Source organism: Coenobita brevimanus, chromosome 66, assembly GCF_032717465.1.
Source record: "Coenobita brevimanus isolate Jiangsu-jjx chromosome 66, ASM3271746v2, whole genome shotgun sequence".
Taxonomy (NCBI): Eukaryota; Metazoa; Arthropoda; class Malacostraca; order Decapoda; family Coenobitidae; genus Coenobita; species Coenobita brevimanus.
In genome coordinates, this window is record NC_137019.1 from 18,401,391 (window position 1) to 18,422,219 (window position 20,829).

Below are 20,829 nucleotides of genomic sequence, written 5' to 3' on the forward strand. Positions count from 1 at the left end.
AAGGAAAGATTAATGTAAAAGATTCCCATGTTTACAATCTTGCATAATCATATTGCATCTCCTTGTTCCACAAACAAAAGAAGATCTTAGACACACACACACACACACACACACACACACACACACACACACACAAGAAAATGGATATGGATGTGTCTTCTTCATGGGTAAAAGTGAGGGTCGTGGAAAGGAGGAAGATCAGTCATGTTTACGTGTGGTTTGGCAGGTCAGGTGGGGAGGTGAGGTGGGAGAAAACGTGAGATTGGGGAGGAAAGAGGTGAGTACGTGACAGATGGGGTGAGTATGTAATGAAACGGCGGGTATGAGAGAAAGAGGTGAGTACGTGAGGGAAAGGGACGAGTGTATGGAAGATTTGAAAGTGGCCAGTGAAATGATGAATATATGGAAGAGTAGCCATGTGAAGAGAGGAATCACTGTGAGAAGAAAGGAAGGAAGAAATATAGGTCAGATTATGTGAATGACTAGGGAAAATTTTAGCATCTATAAAAAATTAGAGCTTGTGCAGAAAAACTGACAAGGTAAATTATACGAATACCAAAAGACAATGCAAGTAGAGAGTGTAAAGAATGTACGAGTCTGAATGTGTTAGAGTTTTGAAAATATGATTGCATAGCCTTGAGAATATGTGAGAGACCTAGTGCTTATTTAGGAGCTTAGTGAATCTGTGAGAGCCTAGGAAAGGAAAAAAGGGGGCTGAGAACATGAAAGCCTATGAGAGAAAGAGAGAGGAGAAAAGGACAGGGGGAACTGACCCATGAAAGGAGTAAGATGGAAAAGCTATTGGGCCTACAGCCTGGCCAAACCACAGAGGAGCAAAGATTGAAGGGAGAGAGAGAGGAGGAATGCGAGACTGAAACGCGGCATTGCATAAAAAGTCGAGCAACGTAAATATTATCGTTGACCCACGTTGATTGGAAGGACCGTTCGCTCTGACCCCTTCTCACAATCTCTCTCTCTCTCTCTCTCTCTCTCTCTCTCTCTCTCTCTCTCTCTCTCTCTCTCTCTCTCTCTCTCTCTCTCTCTCTCTCTTCCTGCAGTTCCCTATGGCGAGGGAAATAGATCGATAGATAGGCAGACTGACAAAAATATAGGCAGATGGATCGATAGGCAGACACATACACAGACAAACATTTAGATGTAGATGAATGAATAGTGAGACATAAATTGAGACAAAGTGAGAAGCAGAGAAAGACAAAATCTTGTGGTAATAATGGTGGTCATCTAGTGTTTGATGTATAGACAGAGAGGTAGATAGATATACATAGATAAAGATGTAGACAGATATAAAAAGATAGATATCGATAAAGTGAGACAAACTGAGAGAGAAGCTGGTGGTAGTGGTAAAGGCGTCCAGTATTTGATGGATAGGGAGAGGTGGGGCCATTGTCACCCACCCTCCACCCTCTATAATCCCACACAGGGCCGTCCATTATGATGGCATTACCCAGCCTACAGCCATCATACCCCACCGCCGCCACTGCCATAGCTAGGGTACAGACTTGGGGGCAGCTGGTGACCGTAAATACATCCACATACATACATGCCTACGTACATACATACATATACACATACAGATACACACGGCCGTATTTTCGATGGCATATACGTCTCAGCACTTTTTTCTTCACTGATTTAGTAACTGTATTTTACCTCCGGTGATGATGATCGTATGCTCGAAATCTCGCATCAGAGTAGACCTGTGATGGATTTTTTTTTTTTTGGGGGGAGGGGGGTCCAACCAAAATTTATTGCCGTTATCCACAGTAAACTCATGATTGCGTCTCAGTACATGGGAAAGTTAGAGTCACCAGCGTGTTGACAAGTGTGCAGTGAATATGTTAAATGACTTGACCACGCCTGGCAGGTGGGCTGTGAATGCAACCACTCCTCTATACACGTGTAGTGACTGTGTGTGTGTGTGTGTGTGTGTGTGTGTGTGTGTAAGTGAGAGAGAGAGAGAGAGAGAGAGAGAGAGAGAGAGAGAGAGAGAATGATAAGATCTACAATGCCAAATAAATCGTAAAGGAATAGATGCTATAAAGCTTTGCAGGATGTATATAACCCACTGATAATACTGCTTTAAGACTTCAACCAATATATATATATATATATATATATATATATATATATATATATATATATATATATATATATATATATATATATATATATATATATATATATATATATATATAAACAGCTAACACTGGTGCAGGACTTTCCCCAAAAAAGAACATGTCAGGGGTAAACCTTGAGAAACCAGTCAATTATCAAAGGGTACGAAAACCCAATAAATTATCGTGTTCTGCCTGCGCGACATAATTACCGGGTGAGGCAGTCACAGCATTCATCATCATCATCGTCACTGCCACCACTGCTGTCATCATCACTACCACTACCATCATCATCATCAATACCACAATCATCACAATAACCTTGATTCATTACTTAGTATGATGTGTAGGACCCAAAATTAGGAAAAAGGAAAACAAAACTAGGCACTAAAATCATTTCTTGTGTGTGTGTGTGTGTGTGTGTGTGTGTGTGTGTGTGTGTGTGTGTGTGTGTGTGTGTGTGTGTGTGAATTGCTAAACCAAAAACATTTCATATCTGACACATTTTTTATGTAAGAATCCTGTTAAGAATATTTTGAGATGAGCTTAGCCCGACAGTCTTTTTCTGTCCTGTCATGTATTACGTAAAAGTACTACAGAAGAGACCGTAGCCTTCCCCTTCTCAGCCTTTAGGTCTGTTGCTGTTTGCTTTTCTTTTTAAAAACTCGCCTACTTTTTTTACATTTCTATTATTTTTTTCTCCTCCCAGTCCACTTCAGCCTCCTACCTGCCTTAGTCTCCCCCATCCCCTCCCTCCCCATGTTCTTTCTCTCCTTCCCTCCCTCCCTGTCTCCTCTTCCTTCTTTCCCTTCCCCCCATGTCCCTCTCTGACATCTAAGACCCTCCGTTCTCTCCCCTCGACCTCTTCCTGCTTCCCCCCATCTTTTCCTCTCCCTCCCTGACCTTATTAATACCTCCCCCACTTCCTGCACACCCCCTTTACGTCCCACTTTGTTTCACACACACACACACACACACACACACACACACACACACACACACACACACACACACACACACACACACACACACACACACACACACACACACACACACACACACACACCTCTACCCTCCTCTTTCTTTTTGTCTTACTCGTATCCCACCAATCATCCATCAGTCTTCTAACCAACCTCATCAGTCGCCCGTCTCTCACTTTTCTTTTCCTACCCTGTCCTACTGCAATCATTTTCCTCCCTCCCTCCATCCATCCATCCCTGAACCACTCCTTCTGCCCCCCCTCCCCCTCCGCGCAGCCTCTTGTCCCCCCGGAAATAAGGAGTGTCAGTTACGTAGGCAGTTTAGACATACCAGAGCTGACCCGACCCCACACCAGTCCTCCCACTAGGGGTCATTGGTCACAGCGTTAACCCATGTGTTTTATGAGTTAGTGCCCCCTGTATCCGCCATTGACTCTCGTTTTCTTTCTGTCTTTATTGAAGAGAAAGAAGTGTGGGGGGGAGGGGGAAGAAAATAAAAGGCGAAGGAAATGGGGACAGGGAGAGAAGGGGAAACAGGAAGGAAGAAATAGGGAAGAGTAAGGGGAAGAGAAGAAAAATAAAGAATGGGGAAAGGAAAAAGGGAAAAGAAATGGAAAAAAGAAATGGTGAAGATGAGATGACCTGAAAGACCTATGGGCTCCTATAACAAGAGGTTTCTTCGCTTGGGTCCCATTCTTTCCTTCTCATAAACTTCCCCCTTTTCCCCTTTATCACAGTCTCAAATTTCCCCTCTTCCCTCTATCACCTTTCAAACTCTCACCAGCTTCTCTGTACTTATTCATTTAGTTATCTATCTACTCCATCTGTTTATTTATTTATGCATGTATCTGTCTGTCTGTCTGTTTGTCTATCTATATATATATCTATTGTCTGAAGTCGCTTGCAGTAAGAAATGGATCACAAAGGTATCTTCAGACGCTTATTTTGGCTCTCGACCGATGACAGAGGCTTGAGGGAAAAGATTCCTCCTCCTCCTCCTCCTCCCTCTACCCCTCCTCTTCCTCCTCCTCCTCCTCCTCCTCCTCCTCCTCCTCCTCCTACTACTACTACTACTACTACTACTACTACTACTACTACTACCACTACTACTACTACTACTACAAATCAAACTACACTCAAAAGAATATTATTCTCCTCCCCAATACAACATAGTTACTTCATCACACACACACACACACACACACACACACACACACACACACACACACACACACACACACACACACACACACACACACACACACACACACACACACACACACACACACACACAGAATAATAATAAAAACAGAATCCACAGAAGATAATGATACGTAAAAGACAACACCCCTATCGCTAGTACGGACCCCCTGGCCAGTTTTCCCGCGCTCTTTCTCCCGTTGGCGCCAAAACTCCTCTGCAGGGGAGGGACGGGGAGAGGGAGAGATGGAGGAAAGGCAGGGAGAGAGGAAGGGAAGAGAGAAGAATCGTAAATCTGTTATCTGATTCGGCGGGCAGCATCCATTCTGACTAGCTGTGTCTCCCTTTTGTTTCTTTCTTGATGTTTATGTCTAGAGGTGTACATTAGCTAAAACAGTACCTTGTAAGCTAATTAATGATTCGATTATTCACTGTGACCGTAGCTACTGTAAGTCTGCTCTTTGTTTCGTCCATGCAACAGATCATCATCATAATCATCATTAGGAGCCAGAAATATAAGAAATAATAAACGCATGAGAACTGTGGAGAGCGCTATATCGGAAACTAAAAGAATGCAATCTTAATATCCAAAACGATAGCTAATGGTTCGCTTATTCAGTCCAATTGTATCTTTTTTTTTTCTTTTCTAGACAGGCCTTTTCCTTTCGCTCTCCACACGTAATGCATCACTCAGACAATACTGTCATGTTCCTTTATTGACAGAATTCACAAGTCAAAGAGTTATATATACATCCTTACCGGACCAATAACTAGGATATAAACAAACTAAACAACCCTCAGCTACGACCAGCCCCTCCCCAGTATATCGGGGATCAATAAAGCTTCCCCATGCACAGCTATTTGGCGCGCACGAGCCACCCGGCAGCATTGTTACGCTTCGGGCAATCGATATCTCTCAGCTCGAAATACCTCCTCCCGCCATCAGCATTACCCAACTGCGTACATGTTTGCCTTCCGACCGTACGCTTATACTCTCTTCACCTTAAGTTGGCCTAGTTTTCGACCTTCTGAGGTATATCTCACGTACAATATACTCTTTTCGCCTTAACTTGGCTTAGTTTTTCGTTCTCTAGCAATTTATTTTTTTTAGTGGCTGAGAAAGGCAAAAGCTATGACTCTACATCCATCCCATAACAGTTCTTGACTAGCACCATATTCTAGTATTAATCTTTTGTTACAGCTCAGCATTCATGGTGGAGAGTTTAGGCCAAGTTAATGTGAAAGGAGTACAGACACCCTACTGCTTGTCATTTAACGCATAAAGAGGGTAACTTGGTGCAGAGAAGTTGTGGAACTGGATAACATGGGCGATACAATGCGTGGGTGTGCGCCGAAAACAATTACTCCGAAGGGGCACGTGTCGACAGCACTGATATCTGACTTAGGCACGTGCTCTCTCGCTCACGTGCCTTCAGTGATAAAGATCTCTTGTACACAAGCATCATCATCGCCATTCCCCTAACTCGATTACGCGTTGTTGTGAATGAGGTAGGTGGGATCTTGAAATACGGAGACAAGCCCAGAAGAAAGCAAAGATATCAACATTGTTCAGTGAAATGGTTAATACACACATCACCTCGTCATGTACGATTTAAATGATAAACAGAACAGGACAAGTGAAAAGAAACAGACCTGCTAAATACGGACAACAAAGAAAAAAAAAAGGACAACGTAAAAACATGAACGAAATACAGATAACAAAAATACAGCTAAGAAAGACAACGAAAACCCGTAACAGAAACTAAACATAATCCAGTAACAAACACAAATACGCAATTGCTAAATAAACAAAAGGTTCCACTAAGGAGAAAAAATATGATCACGAGGGGGAAACAGGAGAAACTAACTGGGAACAAGAGTAAGGACGCTAATGAAGCCATCAAGCCAATTAGTGATGTAACGTGGGTAGTGGTGACGATGATGATGATGATGGTTTCGGGTGATTAAAGTAGACAATTAATGGACGGAGCCTGGCACGAGGGAGGCATAAGGGTGATGAGACTGGCCATTAAGAGTTTACTCATCCATGTCTCACCAGTTTTCACGCATATACATACACGCACACATATACATCAGTACATATCATCATAACCACCACCATCAATAGCTACTTACATAAACACGTTGGGTTTACGTCTGTACACACTTATCCACTTAATTCCCATACACATGCACAACCACATACAAACTCCGAGAAACTCTGATGATTATACACACACTTATTTTGCACACACACACACACAAACACACACACACACACACACACACACACACACACACACACACACACACACACACACACACACACACACACACACACACATCATAAACTGCATCCACGCATTCCCCACCCCGCACCACATCTCCCCAATTTGCCATGTATAGGCCAGGTAATATCCCACACCTCCATCCACACCTTCAGGTACACGCAATATACCTGGTCGACCTCAAGTACACCTACAATAACCCGTGAAATCTGAACACCTATCGTATATCTGGGGGTCTCTCCTTGCCCTCCTGTAGGCCTATATTCGTCACTTGGGCTACTTTTCGGCGCTCCTGGGCTACTTTCTCGTTCCCCTAGGCTACTTTCTCATTTTCCCAGGCTATATTCCCGTTCTCCTGGGTCACTTTCTCATTCTCCTTAGCTACTTTCCCGTCCTTATAGGCTACTGTCTTTCCTCCTTGGCTACTTTTTCGTTCCTTCTCCGTTCCTTCTCGTACCCCAAGGCTCTTAGCTAGTGTTATCGTTTCCTAGGTATATTCGTATCAGCGTAGACCTATTCTTATCCTGGAAAGCCCTGTTCATCCCATAAATCTCTTGCTCCTTATTATCTTGGTCTCTTCTCATCCTCGTCATCGCCTCAGGTAAATATCTCATCCCTTGCACACCTTTTCATATGCTCTATAGGTCCCGTTCTTGTCCCCTAGGCATCCTCTTTATGCCCTGTGTCGTCCTCTTAGGTCCCTATATCATCCCCTAGGCCTCCTCTCATCCCCATAGGCCCTCGCAAATACTATGACTTCTTGGATCCTTTTCACTTCCTAGGTTTCTCGTCTGCTAGGCTGCTTATAATCGCCCTAGGCTCTTTCCCGCCGTCCCCCTAGGGCCCCTATCTCGCCCCCTAGGCCCTCTCTCATCCCCATAGGCCGTCGCAAATATTATGACACCCGCATTCCCCGCCCCCTTCCTTACCTACCCTAGCTCATGTCTTGTTTTCGTCTCTCAGGCTCCGTCATAAAGTTGATGCCGATTTTACAGCCCCATAGCACTGCCTTGCCCCACTCCTCCTCCTCCTCCTCCTCCTCCCAGGCCTTGCGGAAAACTAGCCAAGAGGAAAAAATTGAAACCTCCCCCTCCCCCCCCTCCATAGGCCTAGGCAACTTTTTTTTTCTACTGCCGCGTCTTCGTGTTTTTTCCACCCTTTCCTGTGACACTAGTTTGGGGGTTTTATGGCGGAGTTGAGGTTACCAAGGCCTATTTGTTTTGGCCTACGCATGAAGAATCTCTCTCTCTCTCTCTCTCTCTCTCTCTCTCAGACTCCTTCATCACGAGGATTTTTTTTTTTAGTTTGCTTTTCCTACATTTTCTTTAGTGGCTTAGGGGAAACTAGTCAGTTTGGAGGGCTTAGATACAGTCTTTGTTAACCCGTTCAATACGATATGTCCCATAATTGTTTAATAAAATAATCTCAGTACGATATTATGTTAAGAGAATTCAGTAAACGCATTATGCGTTTATATCCCGACTTAAATTTAGTGTGTGTGTGTGTGTGTGTGTGTGTGTGTGTGTGTGTGTGTGTGTGTGTGTGTGTGTGTGTGTGTGTGTGTGTGTGTGTGTGAAATCCCTCAGGCGGTCACATCCATATTCCCATTAACTTGAGCACAGTGGATTCGAACAGATGAGCCGACTTAATCCTTCCCCTCACCCACAATACCTAACCTCTCTCTTCCGGTGCTCCCCCCACCCTCGTCCCTGTTCCTCACCCTTCTCTACTCTTCTCTTTCCCCTTCTTTCACTCCCCACCTTTCTCTTTCCTACTTCCTCCCCTCTTCCTCTTTTCCCTTCCCCCACCCTTCCCTTCTCTCATTCTCTGCCTTTCTCTTTCTTTCTTCCTCCCCTTTCCTTTCGTCTTTTCCCCTTGTCCCTTCCCTCGTCCTTCACCCTCCTGTCTTCCCTTTCATTCTTTTCCCCTCGGTTCCTCCTCCGTCTCCCTTCTCGTGCGGTCACGGGCTGGGCTGCGTTGGGTCAACTAAGCTAAGCCCATCAGTCATGGTCACCCGCATTTCCTACAACCCCCCACCCTTCCATATTTCTCCCACCCTCCGTGCCCCCTACCCCCACATTTCCTACCGCTCTTTCCCCTCTACCTCCGCATTTCCTACAACATCCCCCATATTTCTTCCCCCCCCCCTGGCCCCCCTATCCCCACATTTCCTACTACCCTTCCCCCCCCCACCCTCATATTTCCTACCCCCTTGCCCCCTATCCCAGAATTTCCTACCTCTGTCCCCTTACCTCTGTATTTCCTACCTCTTGCCCTCCGTATCCCCACATTTTCTACCTACCATACTCCAGATCTACTTCCACTGTCCATTTCACACCAGACTGACCACACTGGTTTAACTGCATTGAAAATGCCCGTCACTTCGTCTCCAAGCTAAAAGGTTCACAGAGACTGAGAAGCGAAACTGACTGCGTCCCCTTTAATCCTAGAATGTTTGCTAACGCCAAACGATTTTATTAAGCATAGGAGAGACCTACTGAGGAGAGGGGTTATTATGTGGCATTGTATGATCATATTCTCAAAAAGGAACAGGACGAAAATCCGATAACCAGGGATGAACGCTGTATCATCCTAGACAGATCTACAGCAAGACTATACATCATCATCATCACCGTCATCATTATCATCACCATCATCCTGGCATTTTCCCCCCATCTAGGGGGGAGAGAGGAGCTAGACTATACAGGACAAGACCACAAGGATTAGCACTGAACGCAGTGACATCCCAGACACACATCCCCAGCCAGACAACACTATGCCCCCCAGCCTGATGTCTCTCCTTCTGTCCCTCCACACCGTCTCATTGCCTTCAACATGACGCCGGAGAGGACCCACCCACTCACACACCAGCTGCTCAGATTACACAGACTCATGGCAGACTCAGACAAGGCTCTTCACACTGCCTGTTCAAGTGGCACCATACTTGCCCCGCTTCCTCGGGCCGAGTATATCCAAACTACAGGTCATTACAGCACTGTATGCTACGTTTTGCTCTTTTCACACAGAGTACTTAAAATTACTTCAGCCTTACCCTAAAAGCACTTTAACTTAGCCTAATATAGCCTCGACTTGTGGCAATAAGTGCCTGCTTCTTCCTTACCGATGTTATTTTTCTAATTACACCTCAGCGTTTGCATGCAGGTTATTCGTTTCGTTTGACATCTAGACACGAGATTCAAGATTTCGTGTAATGTTTTGTCAGTCCAATCAAGTGAGAAAAGGCAAAAATCTAAAACGTGGGAGACAGTTATCAGATCCATCTTGTTTATAGGTGGGCCCGGAATATGACGGAAAAACTGACATTCCCCAACACTAAAATAACAAACAAAAAATGACTTAGAGTAGACAAGAGGAAAGGCAAAAAAATGGACCCTGTGGTTTAAGCTCCTTTCTAAAATCTCTCTATGTTCCCATGCCTCTCGTCTGTCTAGGGTAGGCCTCCTCCTCCTCCTCTCTCTCTCTCTCTCTCTCTCTCTCTCTCTCTCTCTCTCTCTCTCTCTCTCTCTCTCTCTCTCTCTCTCTCTCTCTCTCTCTCTCAACTGTGTAATTTTCGTCATAATCCCTTCATATTAATTATTTACCTCATCTGCCTCAATCACTCATTATATAAACGTTTCTTTCTCTCTCTCTCTCTCTCTCTCTCTCTCTCTCTCTCTCTCTCTCTCTCTCTCTCTCTCTCTCTCTCTCTCTCTCTCTCTCTCTCTCTCTCTCTCTCTCTCCGATCGTATCATCATTCCTTTCATAATTTCTTCATATCTCTGCCTCAGTCACTCATCATATAAACGTCCCTCTCTCTCTCTCTCTCTCTCTCTCTCTCTCTCTTGGGGAGTCCTAGCTAAGACATCCGGACAAGTGAGTGATGACAGACAAGGAGGCTTCTAGAGTTAGGCCTACCCTCTACCAGTTTGGCCACTACATACATACATACACACAGGACGGTGATAAGCATTGATGGCCAAGGTGCGATGACAGCTAGTGTTTAGGTAGCCTACGTATCGGCGCGCGCGTGGTAGTTTGGATGTAATGATGATGATGATAATGATGATAATAATGATGATGATGGTGGTGGTGGCGATAAGCAGTGTTAGGATGATGATGATGATGATGAGGATGAGGATGAGGATGAGATAGGGTGGCGAGGAAATACGTTCAGTTGCGGCCTAGACGGATGATGTCCTTTACCACAGCGTGATTAGGTACTAGATGCGAATAGGAGGTACCGGTATCATAGACAGGTAGGCTCGTAGGTAGGTAGGCTGACATTAATCTGATAGATATTTAGGTGGGATGATAGGCTGATACACAGAGAAACAGACAGACAGATAGTGGGAAACAGACAGAGGCAGGAAACAGAGAAAAAGGTGGTTAGTTGTAGTACATCCACCCAAATTAAGGATACTAATATACCAGAAAGATAAAGAAAACAAAAACAAAAAAACACAAACATTAATTAGCTCTGTACTCACCTTAATCTCCTGCTGACTGACGGAGAAATCTGTGTAGCAGGAGAGAAGCTTGACTGCGAGGGGTTGGCACTGTCGCAACTTGGAGGCCAATAGGAGACACACCGCGGCCAGGAGCTGCAACTGAGACCTCTGAACCACACACACACACAGGAACCGGTCCACGAAGTTCACGGCCACGGCGAAGACCTGCTCCTCACATCCTTGCTCTTCACACACCTGGAAATAGGTAGATGGGTGCGTCTGATTAGGACGGGAAACTGGCAGATTATTAGCTAGTGCGTATGTGACCTGTGCAAAACACACACACACACACACACACACACAGAAACCTAGCTCCTCACACTACTACAAACCATACATGATTTTGATTAGGTCAGCAAATTGGTAGGTAATTAATGACAAGATCATAGAATAAAACATTTGCTCGTCACACCTCTGCATTCCAAGCACCAGAAGAAGCAGGCATGCAACCTTAAGACAACCTAATTTAATGCCTACATATCACGCTCGTGTAATGGTGATATGCCTATAGCTTATCTTACAAATCATCTCGGCTACATAGGAATAACATCCTTTTACTTTGAGGTCTGTATATCACAAGGTCATGTAACAGTGTATCTCTGTGTATCATCTCCACTCATCAGGTAGCCCACCCATCCTGGAACAAGGGTAAGGCAAGACCACCGGAGTACCAGAACAACGACTAATTATCCAGATTTGCATATACTTAACATTAAATGGGGGGGGGGAAGGCCAATAGCTTTAAGAGACGAGCTGACACAACCTAGCTTCTCTCTCTCTCTCTCTCTCTCTCTCTCTCTCTCTCTCTCTCTCTCTCTCTCTCTCTCTCTCTCTCTCTCTCTCTCTCTCTCTCTCTCTCTCTCAAAAGAGAAAACATAAAAGTGGGAGAACTATCAAGAGTGACAATGAGCCACTCAGCCATTCAAGCGTCCAGAATTTAAAACATATCTACCTACCTACCGACCTACAGTTTTTAACTACCTACATCAAAAGCTCCGAGCCTTAGACTAAAGCATTAAAAATTCAAGAGGGAAGCATTTCTGGCATACCGCATCTTTGGGCTTTAGGCGTAATAAGGAAAGGCCAGAAATTCCTCATAATTAATACCCATCCTTAAAAATGCTTAGAGAAACTCCGTAAGGGGCGTCTGGAGGCGTGGGATGGAGGTAAGGGACAAGGGGCCTTAGGGAGAGCTCGTAACACCTCTTCCTTAGCGATTTATTTTGCACATATACTGAGTTGGTGCAGTGTTGCCTTTAGGTGACTCTGCACAGAGTGACAAGCCTAATGGTTTCCTGTAATCCAGGAAACCATTTACAACGCTGGGTGGTAACCATATAACCAGATAATGGGGTGATGTGAAACCTGCTATCGTGGCCCGGTTAATTGGTAGAAAGTTTCGTAACATTTCTTCCTTTGCGATTTATTCTTCCAATTATTCCTCAATATGCTCGTGTATGTTATTGGTGCGAACTTTACCGATATTAAAGGATATCAATAATATAACAGTATAGGTATATTAAGCTGTAGTACGCTTGTTTTTACATAATAGATACAGAACCACAACAGTTTGTATTCTGTAATGAGTCACTATGAAGGCGTTTGGAATTTGACAGCGTGCATGTAGTGGGGGTACGACCACGTGAAACAGGGAGTGCAGTGTATTCAAAAAAATTCTTGGGCTTCACTCGTGAATATGATTGTTTATTCATATATTAATTTTCATTTATACAGCTACCAAACACATCTTAACCGAATGATGGTGGAGAATATAATGAATAAAATAATTGGTGATTCATGATATTAACAAGATACACTGGACTTTTTCATCGTATGTATTGGTGAAGCTCAATAAATTCCTCCGTTGCTTTAAGATTCTTTATATATACTGTAGATCTCAGGGTTCCTAAGTCGACCTACTCTCCCCCTACGGTAGGCTTGGGCTGGCGGTCATATATTCACGTCCAGGCATCTTTAATCACAGCCTCTATGTCCCTCTTTCCTAAGGGCCAAAACCGCACAGCCTACAGTAGATGAGTTTACGACTTTACGCCTCGAAGCACCAATAGCCGCTGTAGCCTGTAAGACAAGAGTGACCTAAATTTCTGAAGACATTTAAAAAGTGGAAGTATAAGGCTGCCTTGTATTCCAGTTCTCAAGCATTTCCTAATTGGACTTGATAGCGCGTGATGGGATGCGTCCAAGGGAACGGGTCTCGCCCTCCTGTGTCTTAATTTCAGTCTTAAATAGGGTACTCTAATATTTGTCTTCAATAGGGTATCCTAGTGTTTCAGTCTGAAATACGGTTCTCTAGTATTTCAGACTTAAATACGGTTCTATAGTATTTCAGTCTTAAATACGAAAGCTAAACATTTCAGCCTCCAATACAGTACTATATTATTTCAGTCTTATACAGGGTAGTCTTTCTCTTATATGAGTTGCCTCACATGAGTAATATTCCTTCTGCAGCTGTCTTCTTTCCTTATATTCTGATTTTTTCATATCCAAATACCCACAAATTGCCTACCCACACCAAAGTAAACATACATATGGTACAAAATCAGAGAGCTTCAGTATTGTGGGTACATTCTTCATTCCATCCTTCTGCCTCAGTGGATCATTCTTATTTGCTTTGGAAATTACGTATCATTTCCTTAGCCATTAATTACATGTGTTTTATAATCCTCTACTAAGCGTGTGTGGAAATAGAAATCATATAAACGAACAAGGGTGAATTTGGGTTTAGAAAGACCTTGATAATCCAAGTAGAATTATTAAAGCGAGTTGCAGGTCTGGATCTCGCCTTATCAGTTCAAATTGCCGTACGTGTAAAGGGACTACTGACCACAACCGTACCCGGGTAAAACATGTAAACAATGCTGACTACCAGACCGTTAGGGGCAGGAAGGCGTTCATTTTTTTTTTTTTTTTTTTTTTTTTGTCATGCTGGGATAAGACGTGCTTTCACAGGCCCACTGGAAGCTTTCATGAAGAATCTTAAAGTAACTCTTAAGACTGGTAAAATCTTAATAACCTGTACGGTACCGGTACTTTATTTGCTGACGTCATTTTTTTTTTATATACCGGTATATAGTATTCACGTTAACATTAATTCCCCTTTGGTTGTGAAGTGTTTGGCAGCTGCATGTCTTAAGGTGACATTGTACACAAGCAGTCTTATTCGTGACTTAAGCACAAGCAAGTTCTTTAATACCATCCCTAACGAGAGTATGGGATAAGAAGACTGAAACTTACTGGCAAAATCATTATAATACAATCCGTTATAAAGTTATGACCGAAAATTCGATTAATAAGTTGTGGTTTCCCATTTCAAAGCACAGGGTTAAGTAATAAATATGGAAGAAATTATACCTATAGATGTAGATACAGATAAGTAGATACTGTCACAAATATTACGACCGGCAGCTAATAATTTTTCAAAATAGGCCGAGATATTAATGATATTGTATATTTTAGAACTTAATATGTGGGTAATAATCTCATCCAGTGCCAATATGATTTATGTTTTTCCATTTCCTGACCCGTATTATTATTCTTGGGTTATAACATATTTCCGTTATGGAATTACGACCGGGAGTTGAGCTTGCTAATTGGTTCCAGGTCCCTTCTTAGCCTAGGCCTTCCATTGTGCCTCCAACTGACTCAAACCTCTGCCTAAACAGTCGACGGACGGATCCTTTCACCAGAACCGGTCGAAATGAATCCATAAAATTTTAACTGATTCCGTTCTTCTTTTAGGGTGCAGAGTGTCGGCCAAGAAAGAGGAGGAAGCGGTGCATTGTGCGTAGGCCTAGGTTATATGCGCCTGGGCCTACTAACCTAACCTCTAACCGATGGTCGCGACTTTGACAAATATTGGGGCTGTCACATGTATTGAGGAACGGGGCTGGCAGTGTCGGTTGGGGGTCCCGAACCACAGAAGGAAGGAAGGGCAGGGAAACTGGATGGAAAGTTGGGGAAAGGGAGGATGTTTCGGGAAGGGGAGGAGAGTAGGGGATGTGAGGAATTTTGGAGGGGAGGAAGTTTAGGCAAGAGGGAGGGAATCTGGGAGCTGCAAGTTGTTTACAGAGGAGTAGAGAGTGTGCGTAGTGCTGGTGTAGAGAAAAAAAAAAAATAGATGGAAGAAAAGTTGTGGGAAGTGAAGATGTTGGGAATAAACTTATGATTGAGGAAGGCAGGGAGTTGAGGGAAGGAAAGATGCTGAACGATAAAAGGTGAGAAAAGAGAGGAGGTTGGGAAGGGGAGAGAGACCAGAAGAAACGAGGGGATTACCGGTATAGGAAAATCTGGGGAATCGAAGGAAGTGGGACAGGGGAGGATGCTGGAAGGGAAGGAAGTTCGGGGTGAATAAGATGGGGATGCCGGAGAATGAGAGGAATATGCAAAGTTTGGGAAGGGGAGGGAAGGCTGGTAGAGGGGAAGAGGAGAGGGGACAGACTGGGGGAATAGTGTGGACCTTTCTGCTTTCAAGACAATATCTAATTGCTTATCATCATCATAATAACAATAATAATCATCATCACCACCACCCATACCTCTTTTACCACCATGTTTCTCATACAAGTTCTAAAATTGCAAATAATAAAGTTACATTAATTCAGAAAGCATCATCATTCATTCGTGTACTGCTAATTCTGACGGGCAACGGGACAATACATAATTCCGTGTTCTAAGTTCCAAACGAGTGGGTGTTAAGACTCCCCGCGTGAGTGAGACTGGGGACATGTGCAGGATGTGGTCAGGGGAGTGTGTGGACAATTAATGTGTGTGGTCAGTCCCTGGTGTGCCCTGCCCTGCCCCCTCTCTTTTTCCGCCCTATCCTGCCCTGCGTTCTTACTCCTTGTCCTGTCCAGCTCTCCTGCCCTGCCCTGCTCTATCCTACCCTGCCATACCCCGTTCTACCCTCTCCTACCCTACACTATCCTGTTCTGTCCTCTCTTATCCTACTATCCTACCCTACAGTACGCAACCATCCTCTGACCTCCCCTATCCTATTTAATCCCCTCCTGCCTTGCCTCTCCTTACCCTAATGTACCCTACCCAGTCTAGTCCTGGTGTGCCCTGTCCTACCCTGTCGCATTTTTCCTACTGTACCCTACCCCTCCACTCCTACCCAGGGCAGAGGAATGAAAGGAATGACCAAGGGGATAGTGTCACTAAGCAATTTAGGAATATTTTAAGAATTCCTTATCTTCGAAGAAAATGTAAGGCATAAGATAAGTCACAACACATCGTACAAGATTGGGAGTTGGATTTCGCCTTAAGTGTACGAGTCTTACGAGGAATGTACGATCAAGCACAGTATATTAGTGTGTATCTTCCCGCCTAGTACCTTAAGAGCCTCTGTTAATTGTCCTTTAATCTTTTGACTTACGTTTCTATACACACACACACACACACACACGCACGCACACACACACACACACACACACACACACACACACACACACACACACACACACACACACACACACACACACACACACACACACACACACACACACACACACACACACACACACGCACTCACACGCACGCACGCACACGCACGCACGCACTTACACACACACACACACACACACACACACACACACACACACACACACACACACACACACACACACACACACTTTCATTATCATCATCTTCATCTGGAGGTAGCTATCAAAAACAAATAAAATTCATCATCATACCATGGATCTTATGATATTGGGAGGAATACTTTTCTCGTGGCGTAAAAGTTAGTCTTATGATGAGGCGAAAGCAGAGTGAAAGAAAAAGTGGACGGCCTAACTGTGTTGAGGTGAGGGAAGGTGGCCAGGTTTCGTTTTCATCAAGGATCTGCAAAGTAAACACGTATTCACACTAGCTAAGTATATTACGAATTTTGCTGTATTTTCCACGCTACATTTCACTCATTTGATTGAGAATTGTTTAGTACCTGTATGAGTAAAGGTAGAATAAACAAGCAATCTTACACGTAACATTAAAACCAAGAAGGTTTATAGATATGGTACCCGGTCAGTGGGGCCCCTGTAGGGTGGGCATGTGGAGGGTGACAGGGATAATGGTTCGTCTGACTGTCCCCCTGACCCAGTACCCGCCTCTCGGGTCCTGTGTGCTTGTGGACCTGTGAAACATACTGACAGCTTTACCTAGTTTACGTAGACGGTTTATTTCTGCATATTGGCGTTGCTTGTTAATACGGTAATCACTGGTATTTCTTTCCTGCCAGTTTATTTCGAGTTTGGCGTGTAAGTAATCTCATGTATATGTTTTGTATTCATTGTCAGTGATAGGAGCTGCTTATGTTAGGCCAGTCAATTTACTGCAGCACTTACGTTCTTAATGTAAAGCACGATACGCCACTAAGGAATAGCCTAGGTGCTGGGGACACTTTAACCCAAAGAAAATGAGGTCTCTGTACCTATGAACTTAGGAGACCTAATTATATTCTATAGCAATTCTTTATATTTATTTACCTTTTAGAATAAGTCAAACTAGTCTTAAGGGAAGTCTTATTGATCAGCACGAAAGAAAATCGTCTTGGGATTTACACTGCATCAGCTTCGATACTAATCTTGTGTATCACTGACTTAGCTGCCCTCCCACAAATGCTGAATTCGTTTGGAACATTATATATATTCAGGTACAATATATAATTGATACAGGAGCTACAGGAACTATTTCATGTGATATATATCCGAAAGTCCTTCCAGTGAGAGCTTTATTACCAAGAACAAGTAGGTAGGTAGTCTACGTTGCGCCAGAGTTCTCATGATCGATAACACACTAATAAGTCTCCTTAGTAAGCAAGGTATAATCTTGCTATCTTCAGGCGATTCTGTTCACCTCGAAGACCTCTCACAGGAAAGGGTTAGCAGCAATCTCCACATGCTCTTTCACTACAAGAGGTCTCCAAGTAGAGTAAAATAATGATCCAGCAAGAATACACTAAAAAGGCGTCCGAATAGTAATTAGGTCAATAAAGAGGAATATGGCATGTCAACCGACCCACTAAACGGCTCGGAGATGAGGGAACAGCATTTCATAAAGATCTTGTCTGAACTTCCCAATTCCTAGGTAGCAAAGCCATGTTTTGTCTGATTTTGGCCCTCATATTCCCCAAGTCATTAGAAATAACGTAAGTTTTCGTAGCGTTATGCCTCTTCTTCGAGTAACAAAATATTAAGTTCGTTTGTTTTGTTTTTTCAAATCATGTTGATCAAAATGAATCGTTTGGCTGGTTTGTATGAAATCTCGCGCCACTTCCAGACTACGTGGTACCCGATATTCAGCTTATGAATGATTTATCGTGATCATGTTGGTGGTGATACTGATGATGATTATTGTTTATCGTGTAGGTCTCGTTCAGTATTAACTTGCCTATAGTATATGCTTCACGTTCAGATTTCTGGGAGTGAATGACTGTTACCTGTTAGTACCTTCAGCCTAAGAAACATAAACATGGTCATGCATTTACTTTATACACTGTCAGTACAAGGAAACGGTCATAATCATGCATCCGTCATGTACACGTTCACACTGATAATGGAGGTTAGGTGAATGTGGTACTGATAGGAGGCAAGATTCTTCAGTTTAGGGCAAACAAACAACTGAGAATTTTATTAATATCATTAGGATGATGAGGGCCGTCTTCAAGCGGTGGCACTGATATAACCGGACGGCTCCGCTGCCCGGTTATACAAACGTGGGCAACTTCAGCTTGAAGTCCACCGGGTTCACGTTTCAGATGAAGACAGCATGTTCACCAATAGCAACTTTTTTTTTTTTTTTTTTAATCGCTCCATCCACAGAAAAGCTGTTTACTTGTGGGAGATACTTGGACATATTTTACAGCTGTAAAGGGTTGCTGAAGAGGGACTCCGTGTGGTGGCAGCGGTATAGCCAGGCGACTCCACTGCATGGTTATGCATACACCCCTCAACTACCTCACTTCTCTGTTCCCCGAAAGGAGGACGGTGAACTGTAGAAGGGCAGCTTCAGTCTGCAGTTCACGGAGTTACACGTTTCAGACGAGTTTGGGATCAAAATCTGACGAGGGTCCATGTCGGAATGAAACTGTTTTATCTCCCTATAACTTTTCCATATATTTGTCTCAATTCAAGGCGCTAACTAACCCCTCCTGAGCTGAATAAAATCGTCCGGAAAAAACAAAGGTTGTTTCTCCAGGCTCATCTGAAACGTGAACCCGGTGGGCTGCAGGCTGAAGTTTCCCTTCTGCAGTCTACCATCTTCCTTTTGGGAGTGGGCAGGGAATTGAGGATGTTTGTATAACCTGGGAAGTAGAACCACTCGGTTACTCGGCACCACCGCGTGAAGGTGCTACCAGACGGCAAGGGAAAAAAAAAAAAAGTCTTCGTGGTCTTAGCATGCACATATCACATTTTTATCAGTATTTCCAAGATGTTACTCCACATACAGGCATGCCTTCAACTTTACTTACTTCCAGCATCCATTTCGTGACCACTTTTCTCATGAATGGCTGGACGTCGTGCTGTATGTGCTTAAAGTAGTTCTGTGAAGGGATTGTGAAGGGCTGGAGCTGTAGCAGGTTATTTAGCACCCTTTCGTCCTCCAGCATCTTGGAGTCCTCAGGAGCTAAGGGGCCCTCCGAACACGCAGGGGCTTCAGAACAATACAGCCCCTCCATCTCTCTCTGAGCCTCTGTTAGGCCTAGACCTCAAGTCCTTCGTCTTAGAACGTGAATATTTCACTTGGTAGTCCTTTCCACACACAAGGTTTCCACGTGTTGTCCAAGAAGTCAGTCTTTTATCCACGCACTATTTGATGTTTATATGTGAAAAATCCATTAATTAAAGTTTATTTGTCAAGGAATTACACTTAAGTCATTTACTTTAAATTGTATTAGACACGTATGTTATCTGAAGCACTATTATTAGTTGATGAAGTTCAGGCACAGTGTGAGTAATTCATCGATGTGCAGAGTTCATACGAGAGATTTTAGTTAGCGAAGAGAGCGAGGAACGTTCAACCTCACCCCTCGTCTCTCAGCCGCACACTGACTAGGGCAACAGGCAGTGAGTCAGTGGTGCTGCTGAGTCTGTGGAGTCTGGTGTCGAGACAGGAGAAAACGGAGAGTAGGTTGCCATACATCGCCTGGGAATTTCGGGTATTCAGTCGGTCAGCCATCGAAGGGGGAAATTTACCTCATTTTCCCCTATTTTTCTTTATATTATGAAGTTTCCCTTCATCTTCTCAGGACGTTTATTTTACCTCTGAATTGCTTTCCTTATTGATTATATTGTGACCGATTGTTCTTAGGCACATAGACATAGTGAAATAATTATCAATGGCCAACCTTCATTCATTGATAACACGAAGCTCGGGAGAGGCGGGAGAATAGGATGAAGTGTAATTACGAGATTCTTCAAATTTCAAAAGCTTGTTTTTCGCGCTCATTGCTCCTCGTTGCTGAAACTGGCGCTAAAAATTTTGCATAGGCAACTGCAAGGCTCGTACATACATCTGGAATGCCAAGAGGGAAGAATCGGGCCAACCTAAGAACGTAAGCAGCAGCAGCAGTGATAGAACTAACAGTAGTGGCAGTTGTTTTGTTGTTGCTGCTGCCAGGGGCGTCCGCAGGATTTTCTGTAAAGGGGGGCAAAATAAAAGAAATTATATATATGTGTGCGGTCATGGACGTCCGGAGGGG

The 20,829-nt window shown here is 43.8% G+C and overlaps 1 protein-coding gene across 1 annotated transcript in view; it reads right to left on the minus strand.

Moving 5' to 3' along the window:
- Window positions 1–19,806, minus strand: part of LOC145405255 (G1/S-specific cyclin-D2-like) — a 76,199-nt gene extending 56,393 nt beyond the window's left edge. The window contains exons 1-2 of the mRNA XM_080276673.1: window positions 19,600–19,806; window positions 11,091–11,306 (exon numbers count right to left, since the gene is read on the minus strand). Coding sequence (XP_080132799.1) covers window positions 11,091–11,306; window positions 19,600–19,806 — 423 coding nt within the window. The remainder of the gene's footprint in view (window positions 1–11,090; window positions 11,307–19,599) is intronic.
- Window positions 19,807–20,829: the final 1,023 nt, after the last annotated feature.